The sequence below is a fragment of the Crocuta crocuta genome, unplaced genomic scaffold (genome assembly GCF_008692635.1).
Source record: "Crocuta crocuta isolate KB4526 unplaced genomic scaffold, BGI_CrCroc_1.0 scaffold348, whole genome shotgun sequence".
In the NCBI taxonomy this organism is placed as follows: domain Eukaryota; kingdom Metazoa; phylum Chordata; class Mammalia; order Carnivora; family Hyaenidae; genus Crocuta; species Crocuta crocuta.
In genome coordinates, this window is record NW_027529573.1 from 3,536,448 (window position 1) to 3,551,335 (window position 14,888).

Sequence of the window (14,888 nt, forward strand, 5' to 3'; positions counted from 1 at the left end):
GAGAAAATAATGCTCGTATGATGATGTATGGTCTAATTTTGGGGGGATGTTTATATGCCTAGAACATTTTTTTCTAAGCTCAAACTGATTGGTTTTTGGTTCTGGGTTTATGCTAATCTGCATGGATATTTTGTATTAGTTGAAATTGATGAATATTCTGAGGCTGAGAAATAGGAGTAGCATATATATATGGATTTCCTATACTAACATGAGATGATGCTGTGTATTTCTACTGAAGAATGAGATTTGACTGTCATCGTCCATGGGTTTCATAATGTGTGATAGCCTGGCTAACTAATTCCTTTATGGTTAGGTGTTAAATGTAATCGAAAACAGTTGTCTTATGTTCTATATGTTTACTAAATTTTAGGACCATTTTATCTTTAGCAAATGAATTAATGAGACCTATTTCTGCCCTTTTCCTCTTAGTTTTTGTATTTTTTGACCTGACTGTAGATGATCAGTCAGTTTATCCTAAGGAATTAAGAGACGAATACATCATGTCAAAGACTCTTGGAAGGTAAATTGTTTTTTGTTGTTATGGAAATTGCAGTTCATTTTATTCTAAACATTTGTCATTGATTAGGTTCTTGTTCCTGGTTTTATAACATTCATATTTGTAGAACAACTGTTTGTGATAGGCATGTTATTGATTTATTTGATTATGATCAATTGAAATGAATAGTTTTCTTTATAAATTTTATCTTTGATAGCTCAATAAAGTGGCTTTAAAAAACTTGGTATTCACAGGGGTGCCTGGCTTTTACTCAGTTGGAAGAGCATGCAACTTGATCTCAGGGTTGTGAATTGGAGCCCCATGTTGGGTGTAGAGTTACTTAAAAATAAATAATAACATTTAAAAAGTTGTTACATACCATACAATTCACCCATATAAAGGTGTACAATTTAGTGATTTTTAATTTTTTTAATGTTTATTATTTTTTAGAGAGAGAGAGAAAGAGAGAGTGGGAAAGGGGCAGAGAGAGAGGGAGACACAGAATCTGAAGCAGGCTCCAGGCTCTGAGCCCTCGGCCCAGAGCCAGATGTGGGGCTCAAACTCCTGAACCGCGAGATCATGCCGTGAGCCAAAGTCGGATGTTAAACCGACTACGCCACCCAGGTGCCCCAAAATAAATAATGTTTTTAATGCAGAATAATTATTTAAGTAAAGATTAGTGAGAAGAGAGGTGCTGTTTCACATTTTTGCATATCTCTTTGATATCTGGCTTACTAGAAAATGGCTAGATCCTGATATTTGCTTCTTTGTTCAGTCTGTTGTAATGTCACATGTCATGGAGCCTTTGGAAAACTCTGTATGCTCATGAGAGAATAAGGATGAAAAAGGCAATTAGTGTCTTAGTATTACTCTGCACATAGTTTGACTTTGTAAACACCCTGAAAGTGTCCTGGGGTTCCTTAGTGGTTACCTGATCCTACTTTGAGAACCACATCCTTAGGGACACCTTTACCGCATTGCACCATGNAAGTACAAATTAATAGAAGGAAATAGTCACCCATAAACTCAGACTCAAACACAGTGTACTCTTTATAACCATCTATGGGTGATATTTTAGTTTATGGATATTAAATTCAGTAACTCACTCTGTTTTCACATTTGCATTGGTGCTTGGAAGTTTATAGCCAGATTTGTGCCTACCCCTAAGAAATGTATAGGACTCTGATTTTTTCTAAGGGAGGATTCAACACAAATCTAACTTCTATCAGGTGACAGAAACAACTCACATGAGTCAGGTAAGAAGAGAAATTTACTGGCTCTTGTAACTAGGAGACACATGGGCATGGCTGATTTCAGGTGCGACTGGACCAGGTGGACTTTAGGGCTTTCTGTCATTGAATTCTGATGACCTGTGTGGCTGTATCTGTGGCTGGATTTAAGGGTCCTCCAGTGTTGCCAGGGCACTGGCTTCATCTTTTATTTTTTTTATTTTTATTTTTTTTTTAAGCAATGCTTTTTTTTTTTTTTATGTTTTATTTATTTCTAGGAGAGAGAGACAGCGTGAGCAGGGAAGGGTCAGAGAGAGAGGGAGTCACAGACGGAAACAGGCTCCAGGCTCTGAGCTGGCAGTCAGCACAGAGCCCGACGCGGGGCTCGAACCCACGAACCGCGAGATCATGACCTAAGCGAAAGTCGGACGCTCAACCGACTAAGCCACCCAGGCGCCCCACTGGCTTCATCTTTTAATTTAGCTACTATCAATTGTCTTCCTATAGATTTGCTTTCTCCATGTGGCAGAAAAAATGGCTTCCAGAAGCCCCACATTCATATTTTCTACCTTGTAGAAACCACTGCAGAGAGAACTTCCCCAACATCAGCATTTGATTCCAGGGGAAACGTTGTTTGGCTCCATTTTGGTTACATGGTCCATCCCGTGGTACTCTTATAGGCTCTCCGTTAGAGCTATATTGACTCAGGGAAGGTTTCTCAGGCAAAAGGTGACTGTTTTAGAAGGGGAATTAGAAAGTGTTTTGAGCAGATTTTAAAAAATAATAGTTACAGGGACCATTATGTCACACCATATACAAAAATTAACTCAAAAGGAAAAATAAAACTAAGTGTAAGAGATAAAGCTATAAAGCTGTAAAAAGAAAACAGGGGTAACTCTGATCATGAGGTGAAGTCGGACATTTAACTGACTGAGCCACCCAGGTGCCCTGGCAGTGGTTTTTTAATTATGGCATCAGAGGCACAAGCAACAAAGGAAAGAAAAATAGATAAATTAGACTTCATCAAATTTAAAAACTTTAGTGCATCAAGACATCATCAGAGGAGTGAAATACAACCCATGGAATGAGAGAAAATATTTGCAGATCATTTATCTGATAAGGATCTAGTACTCATAAAAAAGAACTATTATAACTCAACAATAAAAACAACCCAATTTACAAATGGGCACAGGATTTAAATAGACTTCTCCAAAGATCTACAAATGAGCAAAAACCATGTGAGAAGATGCTCAGCATCATTTATCATGAGGGAAATGCAAATCAGAACCACAGAGGATACTACTTCACAGCCCCTAGGATGACATTGGTAAAGAAGTGCAAGGTAGCAAGTGTTTGTGAGGATGTAGAGAAATCAGATCCCCTATACACTACTGGTGGGAAGGTAAGATGGTGTAGCCACTGTGGAAAATAGTTTCTTGGTTTCTCGAAAAGTTAAGCATAGAATTACCCTATGACCCATGATTCCCCTTTTGGGTATATAATACCCCTCCCCAGGTTGACAATAGGTGTTCAAGTAAAAATTTATGCATACATGTTCACAGCATGTACCCAAAAGGTGGAAACACCCCAAATAAATAGGTAAACAACATGTGATTTATTCATACAATGAGATATTACTTAGTTATAAAAAAGAATGAACTACCGACCCACGCGTGGGTGAACCTTGAAAACATGCTGAGTGGAAGAAGCCAGATACAAAGGGCCACATATTGTGTGATTTCATTGATATGGGATATTCAGAACAGGCAAATCTATTGAGACAAAGCAGATTAGTGGCTCCTAGCATCTGGGGGAAGAGTAGAATGGGGGTGGGGTTTCCATTTAGTCTCATGAAAAAATTCTGGAGCAAGATGAGGGTGATGTTGCACAGCACTGTGGATGGACTTAATGCTACCAGTTAATCTACCCCAGTTGTAGATTTTAAAATGATAACAGTGATAAATTTTACGTATATACAAAATACACGATAAAAAGGATGTCTTGACGAACTCATCGTCCCACCCCAAACTCCCAAATAGTTATAGTCTACTTGGGACATGTAATGAATGGTTGATACTTGAGTAGCCATTGGGCTGACCCAAGCTTTGGAGAGCAGAGCCCATTGGGTTACCTGTATCCTGGATATTATTCCTCTTCCATTATGGTGTCCCAATTAATTGCAAGTCTTTAAGAGTTTGCTGCAATTAGGTTAATTGTGTAATACTTTTGGTTCTTAGTTATTGTGATTTTATTTAGGGTGCAGTTCATGGCATCAACTATGACACTTCGTTTGAATAAGAAAGAACGTATCAATGAAAATAATTCATTTGCAGTTACAGCTATCTGCTGTAACTTGTGTCAGGCACTCATTTTTTTTCTAGGACTTTGTTCTATGTGATGTTTCTCTACTTCTAGGATAAGTAACTTCCGTCTTATTTGTTCTTAGTGTCTTTCTGAGGATTTCACATTCTGGGGTGCCAGTAGTACTTAAGTCTGTATCACTCAGCTCAAAAAGTGGAATTTGGAGCTGACTCAGTGCTGTTGGATGGTCCATGTTCACTTATGCCCTTGACATTTTACATTGGTGAGGTTTCATTGTGTTGTTTGAAAACAGGGACAATGGAAGGGTTGTATGTGGACAGTGTTTAACTTATAAACTGATCTGGGCTAAAGTGTTAAGCCCAGTTCAGGAGTGATGAACCATTCTGACAACTGATCATTTCATGTTTCTGTCTGTAGTGGTGCCTGTGGTGAGGTGAAGCTAGCTTTTGAAAGGAAAACATGTAAGAAAGTAGCCATAAAAATCATCAGCAAGAGGAAGTTTGCTGTTGGCCCTGAGAGAGAGGCAGTAAGTACCCGTGTTTGTGATGCTCACCTGATTTTTAACACTTCTGAACTTACCCAAATAATTTTACGGTGGTGCTTTTCTTTTTTCTTTTTTTAATTAAGTTTTTATTTATTTTGAGAAAAAGGGAGAGCAAGCAGGGGAGGGGCAGAGAGAGAGGGAAAGAGGGAAATCCCAAGCAAGCTTTGCACTGTGCAGAGCCTGATGCCAGGCTCAAATGCACAAACAGTGAGATCACAACCTGAGCCGAAGTCAAATGCTTAACTGACTGAGCCACCAACGTGCCCCTAGAATGGTGATTTTCAGTGTCAGGAAGGATTCATTGTTTACGTATGTGAATTTGTATTAAATAGCATTGAAATACTTTGAATATATTCAGTTAACCTAGAAAGTTACTTATCCATAGTTTGGTTCGAAAAATATTTTGTTGTACATAATAATGTACCAGCAGGAAGTTTTTTTTTTCTCCCCCCAGGTTGTTATAAGTTTTTACAGTACATGAAAGGAAATTGGGGGATGTCTGGGTGGCTCCGTCAGTTAAGTGTCCAACTCTTGATTTCAGCTCAGGCCATGAGTTCGAGCCCCATGTGGGGCTCTGCACTGGTAGCACAGAACCTGCTTGGGATTCTCTCTTTCCTCTCTCTGCCCCTCCCCTGCTCGTTCTCTCTCTTTCTCTCTCTCTCTCCCTCTTGCTCTCTATTTCTCTCAAAAAAAAAAAATTAAAAAAAAAAAGAAAGGAAACGTAGGGGAAAAAACAACCCAGCTACAGCCCACCATTGTAACTCCACAGCTGTTTCCAGTTTTCTTTTTCCTCCCAGTCCTTGTTCATACAAATTTGCATTTTTAGATGGTTGAAATCATACTGTATATACAATTTTGTGTTCTACTTTTCCACATAAGCATTAATGCATAAACTTTCCCCAAATTGATGCTTTTGGATAATTAAGCCTCTATTTCATGAACTTTATTGTAATTCACCCTTTTCTCTGTTTGATCATTTATGTAATTTCTAATCCTTTGTTCTTTCCAATAATGAAGCGGTGAATACCTTGGCATCAATAGATTTTTAAAAATCCTAATTATTTAATAGTCTCTGTATAGTAGCTGTTCATTATATTGCATTCTCTGTAATATACATTTACCGCATTGGTGAAATAGTCAAATGTGTTGGTCTTTCAACACCACCCCCCCCCCAACAGAGTAATGTAAAATGAGGTCTCTAATCACATTTTCCTTTGTGGCCAGCTGTTTCTGGCCATTATACTCTAACATTCTTTAAAGATCAATTCCCCCTGCCCCCAAGACAATGCCATTTTCACATGGCAAGAGGAATTTCCTTTTTGTGTTCACTTTGCTACAGATCTTTTTCCCCTGTGATTCTGGATTTGTTTCCTGTTGGGGAGGGGGGTGTGGTGGGGAAGAAAATACCTACCATTCTTGAAGACTTGGAGCAAAATTTTACCTCTTAATTTCATCTTTCAAATCAGATTGGACTCTTTTAGACCTCTCTATCATCAGAGTATGCCCTGACTAATGAGTTTAACAGCTTACAGGAAGAGGCAGGCTTTTAAAATTAAACATCTGGGTTTCTTAGCCGAAGTCCATTTTACATAAATATGTAATTCTATATCCTCTTTGCTTTGGAGGGTGTAGCCCTTAAGGTTGAGTAACTTGATTCATCCTTTTTGAATTGGAACAGAGAGCAACATCGGTCCTCTGATGCTTCCTCTCGTTGGTGTCTCCATAGATATGTTAGCCTGCAGTAAATTGGAACCTGTGTCTGCTCTATTATTAGAAATTTGGCTTGACATTTTCTTTATATAATTTAATTAAATACCTCTTGTCTGTGGTGTTTATTGTTGTATCACTTTTACGAGTATAAATTCCACAGCCAGAGAGACCGAGCTTACAACTAATATTGCACTGTATGTTAACTAATCGGAATTCCAATAAAAACTTAAAAAAAAAAAGAGAGAGGCAAAGACAGAACTTACCAGGTTTAAGCATGAGAACAGTGGAAACACACTTGTTTCTGGCTGTGAGAACTAGAGCAAGTGGCTTCCTTTCTCTGAGCCTCAGTTACTCCATCTGTGAAATGGGGATAATTCTAGAACCCAGTTAACTTTGAGACTATGAGACTTATTAAGTAAAATGATTTTTTTCTTTTTTAAATGATAAGTTTATTTATTTATTTTGAGAGAGAGCATGAGAAGGGGAGGGGAGAGAGAGGGGTAGAAAGAGAGAGAGAGAGAGAGAGAGAGAGAGCATCCCAAGCAGGCTCTGCAGGGTTTGTGCAGAGCCCGACGTGGGGCTCAAACTCACAAACCATGAGATTATGACCTGAGCCAAAATCAGGAGTCTGATGCTTAACTGACTGAGCCACCCAGGTGCACCCCAAAATGACTCTTAAATAAAGACGTTGACATAGGGCCTTGTTGTTTACTGAATGCTTACTATTTGCCAAGCACTTTTCAGTGATTTTATAGGGGGAGTTATTTAATTGATCGACCTCTAATCCTTGATTAGTAGGGCTGAGTGTGGAACTCAGACAGCTTTTACTCTAATAAGTTTTAAATAAGTATTTTCCAAGTATTGACTATTATTATATGTAGTAAACTTTAATGTTATTTTTTTTATTAAAGGATCCAGCTCTCAATGTTGAAACAGAAATAGAAATTTTGAAGAAACTAAATCATGTAAGTATTGCTGTAAAATATGACCCAGACTTACTTACATTCATTCCTCTCAAAATATGGGTGGAGTACAAAGTATTTCAGTGTAATCAAGTTAATCAAGTTAGTTATTAACTTGGGTTACTTAAATGTATGTGTGTGTGTGTGTGGGTACATGTGTACACATGTGTGGGTACACATGTATGGGTGTATGTGTTTAGCTATAATTTAGCTGGGAAAAGCTTTGCCCTGAAATTTGAGAGGACAATACTGTATAAAGATTTCATGATTAAATAACTATTGTATTTCCACTGAGTGATTTTTTTTGGTCTCAAACACATGGTAAATTTCCTTAATATTTTATCTCATATTGTTTATGGGAAGACAGTGTCAATTTGGTAAATTTGGTTTAATTATACTGGAAGTTTCAGTACCTCTAGATACCTTTTGGTTGTGCTGATTTCTGTTTACCTCAGTGGGTGTAAATAGTTCCTATCTTTTTTGTGCAATGATGACCTTGACTCACTGGAAAGTGAGTCTGCCTTTTTTTTTTTTTTTTTGGTAATGTTTATTTTTGAGAGAGAGAGAGAATAAGTGGGGTCGGTAGGGACAGAGAGAGAAGGAGACACAGAATTCAAAGCAAGCTCCAGGCTATGAGCTGTCAGCACAGGGCCAGATGTGGGGTTCAAACCCATGAACCATGAGATCATGACCTGAGCTGAAGTTGGATGCTCACTGACTGAGACACCCATGCACCCCCTGAATTAGCCTTCCTGTCCCCCCAAGGGATCTGGAATCTTTTGTTAAAGAGAGGAGCCCTCTAATTTTCTGGGGTGGGGTTGCTTCAAACATACTCCTAAGATAAACACTTAGAATCCTCAGAGAGTTTTTTTCTGATATCAGAGGATCCCCAAACATAACATTTACACAAATCCAATGTCCAGTGCAGTCGAGAGGAATTGAGAACCCTCAAAAAAGATCTCTGGAGCTAATTTCTTGGCAGTTTACAAGGGCATGTGGAAAGCTCTTGGAAATGAAATACAGGCTTATGAGTGCATTTGAGGGATAATGAGTAGAGCCTGGTAGCCTAGCAGAGCCTGGCATTTGGAGCCAGGCATTGATTCAGTCTGTTGTTAAACATGTACCGTGCCAGCCTGTCTTCTAGCCCGGGGGGGGAGAAGGGGAATGGCGAGCACAAATGGACTTGGCCATCCCTCCCCTCCTCCAGTTTCAGCCTAATGGGGAGACAGACCTGGGTTCCCATGCCCATCTTGCTGGCCTCCTGGCTCTAAGAAAGTCATTTCACTTTTCAACATCTCTGTTTCCTTATCTGTGCAGTGGAGACAATACAGATACATACCTTAAAGGTCAGTGTGGGAATTCGATGAGATGTGCTTGCCAAGCCTTGCACATGGAGAACATGCTTGGGGGAATGTTTTGCGGTCTGGAGAGATCACTGTCATTCCCTAAACTTCTCCCTGTATGATCTAAGTGGAGGGCTTAGGGTAGTAGCCTCTCATTCATGAGAGACCCCTTCAGCTGCAATGCTGCAGCCAATGAACGGCCCTAGAGATGGTGGCGTCTTAGAGGAGGCAGCTCCCGCAGGCTCTGACTGTTGGGTACCTCCTCATGCTCTGCCAGCTCCCAGACCAGGCCATGCCCAAGTGGGCACCGGCCCTGTCTCATGATGCCAGACAGAACCAAGCAGCTCTCATCTGTTGCTCTGATCTCCTATTCCTTTTCCATGTGTGCCTTTTTTTCTGCTTCTTTATTATATGAAGATATCACATGCATATGATCTAGAGAGAATCCCAAGCAGGCTCAAACTCACGAACCATGGGATCATAACCTGAGCTGAAATTGGACTCTTAACTGACTGAGCATCCCAGGACCCCCTATCAATGTTAGATAGGCTGTAGCCTTCTTGTGACAGTATATGAGAATTTTAGTTCCCCTTTGCATTCCTTTTAATGTAATATTACAGCGCATATCCAGTGTCTTCATTCTTGTGGCAGGAACAGCTAGTGATGCAGAGCCAAGTATGTTATGATCTTAGGTAAGGAGTGGTGTTGCTGGTTTGCTCTCAGCCTCACTCTCACAGTGTGTGTGCCACAACTAAAATGTGGTGGCAGAGTCCGCCCTCAGTGGGTCATGTTTCTATTAGTGCTGCTGTTCGTATTAGTCTGTGCAGCACATGAATGTCTCCTGTGTGCCAGCTGCTGCGCTCAATGTTGGTGTTAGAAAGAGAAATAAGACTTGACTCAGCCTGCCAAGGACCTGATGAAAGGAGACCCATGGTGGGAGTTAGTTTTCCGTTTCTGCGTTCCTGGAGCTCGCAGTCTGATGGGGAGACAGATCTTGAAGATGCAGCATGAGGCCACAAAGATGAGAACCAATGCGGGGCACTGTGGATGCATTCCAAGGGTGACATTTGAGCGAGGGCCTGATGCTGGAGGCCAGGTGTGCTGAGAGGGCTGGATCAGCAGGTGGGAGCGCAGCAACCACAGGTGTGACATTGGGAAAGAACACAGGGAGTCTGGGGCAGGCGGGGTGTTTTATGGCCTGGAGAGGAGGATGCCTGGGCCCAGGTGCAGGAGATCTGGCCGTGGTGGGGGGCAGGGGCAGGACATGGCTGGGTCTCCAGGGTTTGCTAATCCTGCTGAAAGTTAGATTTCCAAAGGTTTTCTTTCCTCTTGTCTTACTTTCTGCCTTTCTTATCTTTCCTTCCATCTCCCCCTCCTGATTGGTTTCCTTTCCTTCCTTTAAATATGTTTAAATTATATAACATTTGGCACATGTAAAACAATAAATTATGAAGCAAAGTGATGAAACAAATACCTTAGAACTCACCATTCAACTTAAGAATGAAAACTTGAGGGGCACCTGGGTGGCTCAGTTGGTTAAGTGTCCAACTCTTCATTTTGCCTTAGGCCATGATCTCACTGTTAGTGGGTTTGAGCCCCACTCTGGGCTCTGAGCTGGCACTGCTGAGCCTGCTTGGGATTCTCTCTCTCTCTGTTCCTCCCCTGCTCATGCTTTCTCTCTCTCTCTCTCTCAAAAAAAAAAAAAAGTAAAATAAAATAAAAAATCTAAAAGAATGAAAACTTGACCATGCAATTGAAGCTACTTCCTATACTCTGAAGTCTTTCCTGACTTGTCTTTTCCACTTGGCATTATGTTTCCAGGATCCATTGTGCTGGAGGAAGCAGTGGGGCATCTGTTCACTGTTGTTTAATGGTTCATTATGGGAAGCTACTACTTGGAAGATTTTAACATTTATTTATTTTAAGAGATAGAGAGCAGGGGAGGGGCAGAGAGAGAGGGAGAGAGAGAATCTTAAGCGACTTTATGTTGTCAGAACAGATGGATGCAGGGCTCAATCGCATGAACCATGAGATCATGACCTGAGCTGAAAGCAACAATTGGATGCTTAACAGACTTAGCCACCCAGGTACCGCATACTACTTGGAGGATTTTAACCAGAGCAGTGGATGTGATGAAATTTGCTTTGTAGGACAGTCACTCTGGCCAGTTTTGCTACTCTTTTTACTGTAAAATCTAGAAATTGTGTAACTCTCTTCCCTTTACTTAAAAAATTTTTTTTTTCTCCTGGGTGGCTCAGTAGGTTAAGCTTCTGACTTTGGCTCAGGTCATGATCTCATTGTTTGTGGGTTTGAGCCCCATGTCAGGCTCTGTGCTGACAGCCAGCTCAGAGCCTGGAGCCTGCTCTGGATTCTGTGACTCCCTCTCTCTCTGACCTTCTCCTGCTCACGCTCTCTCTCTCTTTCAGAAATAAATATTAAAAAAAATTTTTTTTTAATGTTTATTCATTTTTGAGAGAAAGAGTATGAGCAGGGGAGGGACAGAGAGAGGGGGAGACACAGAATCCAAAGGAGGCTCCAGGCTCTGAGCTGTCAGCACAGATCCTGACTCAGGGCTCGAACTCATGAACCATGAACCGCGAGATCATGACCTGAGGTTAGGCCCTTAACCGACTGAGCCACCCAGGTGTCCCTTCCCTTTAATTTTGATAATAACTACAAGCCTTCTCTCTGCTTGGGGGTGGGGTATGTCCCTGATAGATACTTACCACATCTTTGACCACTCAACTCTACTGTCTATTCTTCATATTGTAAAAACAATAAGTGTGCTTTCTAAGTATAAAATCATATTAGGGGTGCCTGGGTGGCTCATTTGGCTAAGTGTCCAACTCTTGATTTTGGCTCAGGTCATGATCTCAGGGGTCATGAGTTTGAGCTCTTCATCAGGCTCTGTGCAGACAGGCTGTTTTGCCTTTTCTGCTATGTGAACTTCAGAGTGCCTTGAGGCAGGGGGCAAATGCCTCCATTCTGCTCCTGGGTTTTCCTCTTGGGACTTTGTTGCTACTTTTCTTCTTTTTTTCCCCTCTTAGCCTTGTATCATCAAGATCAAAGACTTTTTTGAGGCTGAAGATTATTACATTGTTTTGGAATTGTAAGTAATAAACTTTTCTATTTGTTTCCATTCAAGTGGTTGTAAACCACCAAAGAATCTAATGCTGGATCGCATTTCTCATCGTGGGGACCCTCGTCATATGTATGTGGGGGTGGGGCCCACAAAGTGTGCGTGTGGGGTTAGTACTGATTCTAAAATCCCTCCAGTGTTTAAGGCACATGGCATAGAGGTTCCAGGCCCTGGGTCTGAGGCCTGGGTTTGAATCCCACTCGCAGGTGACTGTGAGTTAGTTTACTTCATGTTCCCCAGTCTTATTTTTGTAGTGTTGGTGGCGGGAGGGGAGTGGTGGTGATGGTAATAATAATACCCCCATATGCAGAGTCATAAGGATTAAATACTATGAAGGATGGAAAGTGCCCAGCAGAGTACCTGGCACACAAAGTTGTTCAACCACTGGTGGATATTATACTTTGACATACCTGCCTGGGTGGATATCTCTGCTCTCGATCACAGTGCTTAGCGGCATGGTGACACCTGATTATCTTTTCGCTGCTGGTTTACTTGCTAGTTTTCTCGGTAACCACAAAGTCCTGTCTTCTGTGGTGTGACCAAAATAATTTCCTGGCTCATTTCTGGAAGGGGCCTGTCTTGATGTTCATTCCTGCATAAATATATAGTGGCTGTTGAAGCAGACCAGCAAGGCTTTGCTCCTGAGTGGTACCAGGCTAAAGAGGATGACCAGTAAGATTTTATAGTAAACAGCTTCAATCATAGCACTAGGAAAGACTGGATGGTCCCTGTGGTGCTTAAGGAAATATTTGTTGCTGTCTAACTGGATGTAGTTTTTTTTTATTAAACTTTTTAATGTTTATTTTTGAGAGACAGAGACAGATTGTGAGTGGGGGAGGAGCAGAGAGAGAGAAAGACACAGAATCTGAAGCAGGCTTCAGGCTCTGAGCTGTCAGCATAGAACCCGACATAGGGCTTGAACTCATGAACCATGAGATCATGACCTGAGCTGAAGTCGACCGCTTAACCAACTGAGCCACCCAGGTGCCCCTAACTGGGCCTAGTTAAAAGAGTAACAGTACAATAATAGTCACTGATTACTAATTACTTACTATGAGCCAATTGCTGCTCTAAACATTTCACATGGATTGACCCATTTACCCTTCATAACAGTCATCCATATTACTTACAGGTTACTGATGGGTGAGGGTCTTTAGCCCCACTTTACAGAAAAGGAAACTGAAATTCAGAGGGGTTGGATAACCCCACCAAACAGCCACTTATGCCTTACCTACCTGAATTCTCTTAATTTTTACCACAGCCATCAAGGTAGGGGAAGGATTGTCCCTATTTTTTTTAGGAGGCAGAAACAAGCTCTGAGAGGGTATGTAACTTGCCCAAAGCTACAGAGCTAGGAATGGGGGGAGGGGGGGGACTGGGGTCTGTTGTCTGTGGGCTCCTGTTTGCTGCTCTGTCCCAGTCTCAGAATCACCTGGGGTGTGTGATGAAAATGCATACTCTTAGGCTCCACCTCCCCTCTACTGAGTCAGATTCTTTTTTTTTTTTTAAATTTATTCCTAGGAGAGAGACAGAGAGACAGCGCCAGCAGGGGAGGGTCAGAGAGAGAGGGAGTCACAGACTGAAACAGGCTCCAGGCTCCGAGCTGGCAGTCAGCACAGAGCCCGACGCGGGGCCCGAACCCACGAACCGCGAGATCATGACCTAAGCGAAAGTCGGACGCTCAACCGACTAAGCCACCCAGGCGCCCCTACTGAGTCAGATTCTTAAAAGCTCCCAAGTGCCTACCGCCCACTGCCCATTCCTTCCATCTTTCCCCATTCCTTAGTTTCCAACGAGGACATCTTCATTGTGGAGAGGAGACTTACTACCTCATTGCTTGTCCTCATGAGTGAATAAAAAAGGCAGCTCTTTGCCTGTCTGCATGAGTTTGCTTTGTTTGTGTTATTATCTTCCCTCCAAGTGAGTTTCCATCCAGGAACCACCCCCCTGCTTTGCCTGTTTGTTTCAGGATGGAAGGAGGAGAGCTGTTTGACAGGGTGGTGGGGAATAAACGCCTGAAAGAAGCTACGTGCAAGCTCTATTTTTATCAGATGCTCCTGGCTGTACAGGTAAGAGAAGCCCTCACTCAGTTCTTTTTTTTTTTTTTAAAGTTTATTTATTTTGAGAGAGAGAGAGCGAAAGCAAGCACATGTGCAGGGAGGGACAGAGAGAGAAGGAGAAGGAGTCCTAAGCAGGCTCCATGCTGTCAGCACAGAGCCTGACATGGGGCTCAGTCTCAGAAAACATGAGATCTGGGTGCCTAGGTGGCTCAGTTGGTTGAGCGTCCGACTTTGACTCAGGTCATGATCTCATAGAGCGTGAGTTTAAGCCCCGTGTTCGGCTCTGCACTGAAAGCTCAGAGCCTGGAGCCTCTTTTGGGTTCTGTGTCTCCCTCTCTCTCTGCCCCTTCCCTGCTCACGCTCTGTCTCTGTCTTTCTATTTTTATTTATTAAAAATAAATAAACATTAGGGGCGCCTGGGTGGCTTAGTCGGTTAAGCGCCGACTTTCGCTTAGGTCATGATCTCGCGGTTCGTGGGTTCGAGCCCCACGTCGGGCTCTGTGCTGACTGCCGGCTCAGAGCCTGGAGCCTATTTCAGTCTGTGACTCCCTCTCTCTCTCTGACCCTCCCCTGCTCACACTGTCTCTCCCTCTCCTAGAAATAAAAAAACAAAACAAAACAAAACATTAAAAAAAATAAATAAACATTAAATTTTTTTTTTAAATTCTCAGGAAGAGAATGACCAAATACATTATTTCAGTGGAATTTTTATGGTTTACTTTAATAAATTCTCAAAATACTTTAATCACCCATTTACATTTTTATTATTGATATTGACACCTTAGATTTCTGCCTTTGCAAAGGGATATTTATTATTTTAAAGAGTGAAATGGTCTGTTGTCATAAGCTGCAGTTTTCATTTTTCCTACTTTTTAAAGATTTTTAAAAATTAGTCTCCAATGTGGGGCTCAAGCTCACAACCCAAGATCAAGAGTGGTATGATCTACTACTGACTGAGCCAGCCAGGTGCCCCCAAAGATTTTCCTGAAAACAAATTTATAAACACTAAGCCTATTACTCAGTAGTTTCCTATGATTTGGCGTAATATGGTTGTGAGTAACCTGGCTTATACGATTTCAATCT

The 14,888-nt window shown here is 41.7% G+C and overlaps 1 protein-coding gene across 3 annotated transcripts in view; it reads left to right on the forward strand.

The window, feature by feature from the left end:
• The window catches only part of CHEK2 (checkpoint kinase 2), a 47,721-nt gene that overhangs the window by 23,110 nt on the left and 9,723 nt on the right, over positions 1 to 14,888 (forward strand). For all 3 annotated transcript variants that reach the window (XM_077761527.1, XM_077761529.1, XM_077761528.1), the window contains 5 exons: positions 430 to 520; positions 4,465 to 4,573; positions 7,213 to 7,266; positions 11,654 to 11,715; positions 13,715 to 13,814. In XM_077761527.1, the coding sequence (XP_077617653.1) occupies positions 430 to 520; positions 4,465 to 4,573; positions 7,213 to 7,266; positions 11,654 to 11,715; positions 13,715 to 13,814 (416 nt within the window). The remainder of the gene's footprint in view (positions 1 to 429; positions 521 to 4,464; positions 4,574 to 7,212; positions 7,267 to 11,653; positions 11,716 to 13,714; positions 13,815 to 14,888) is intronic.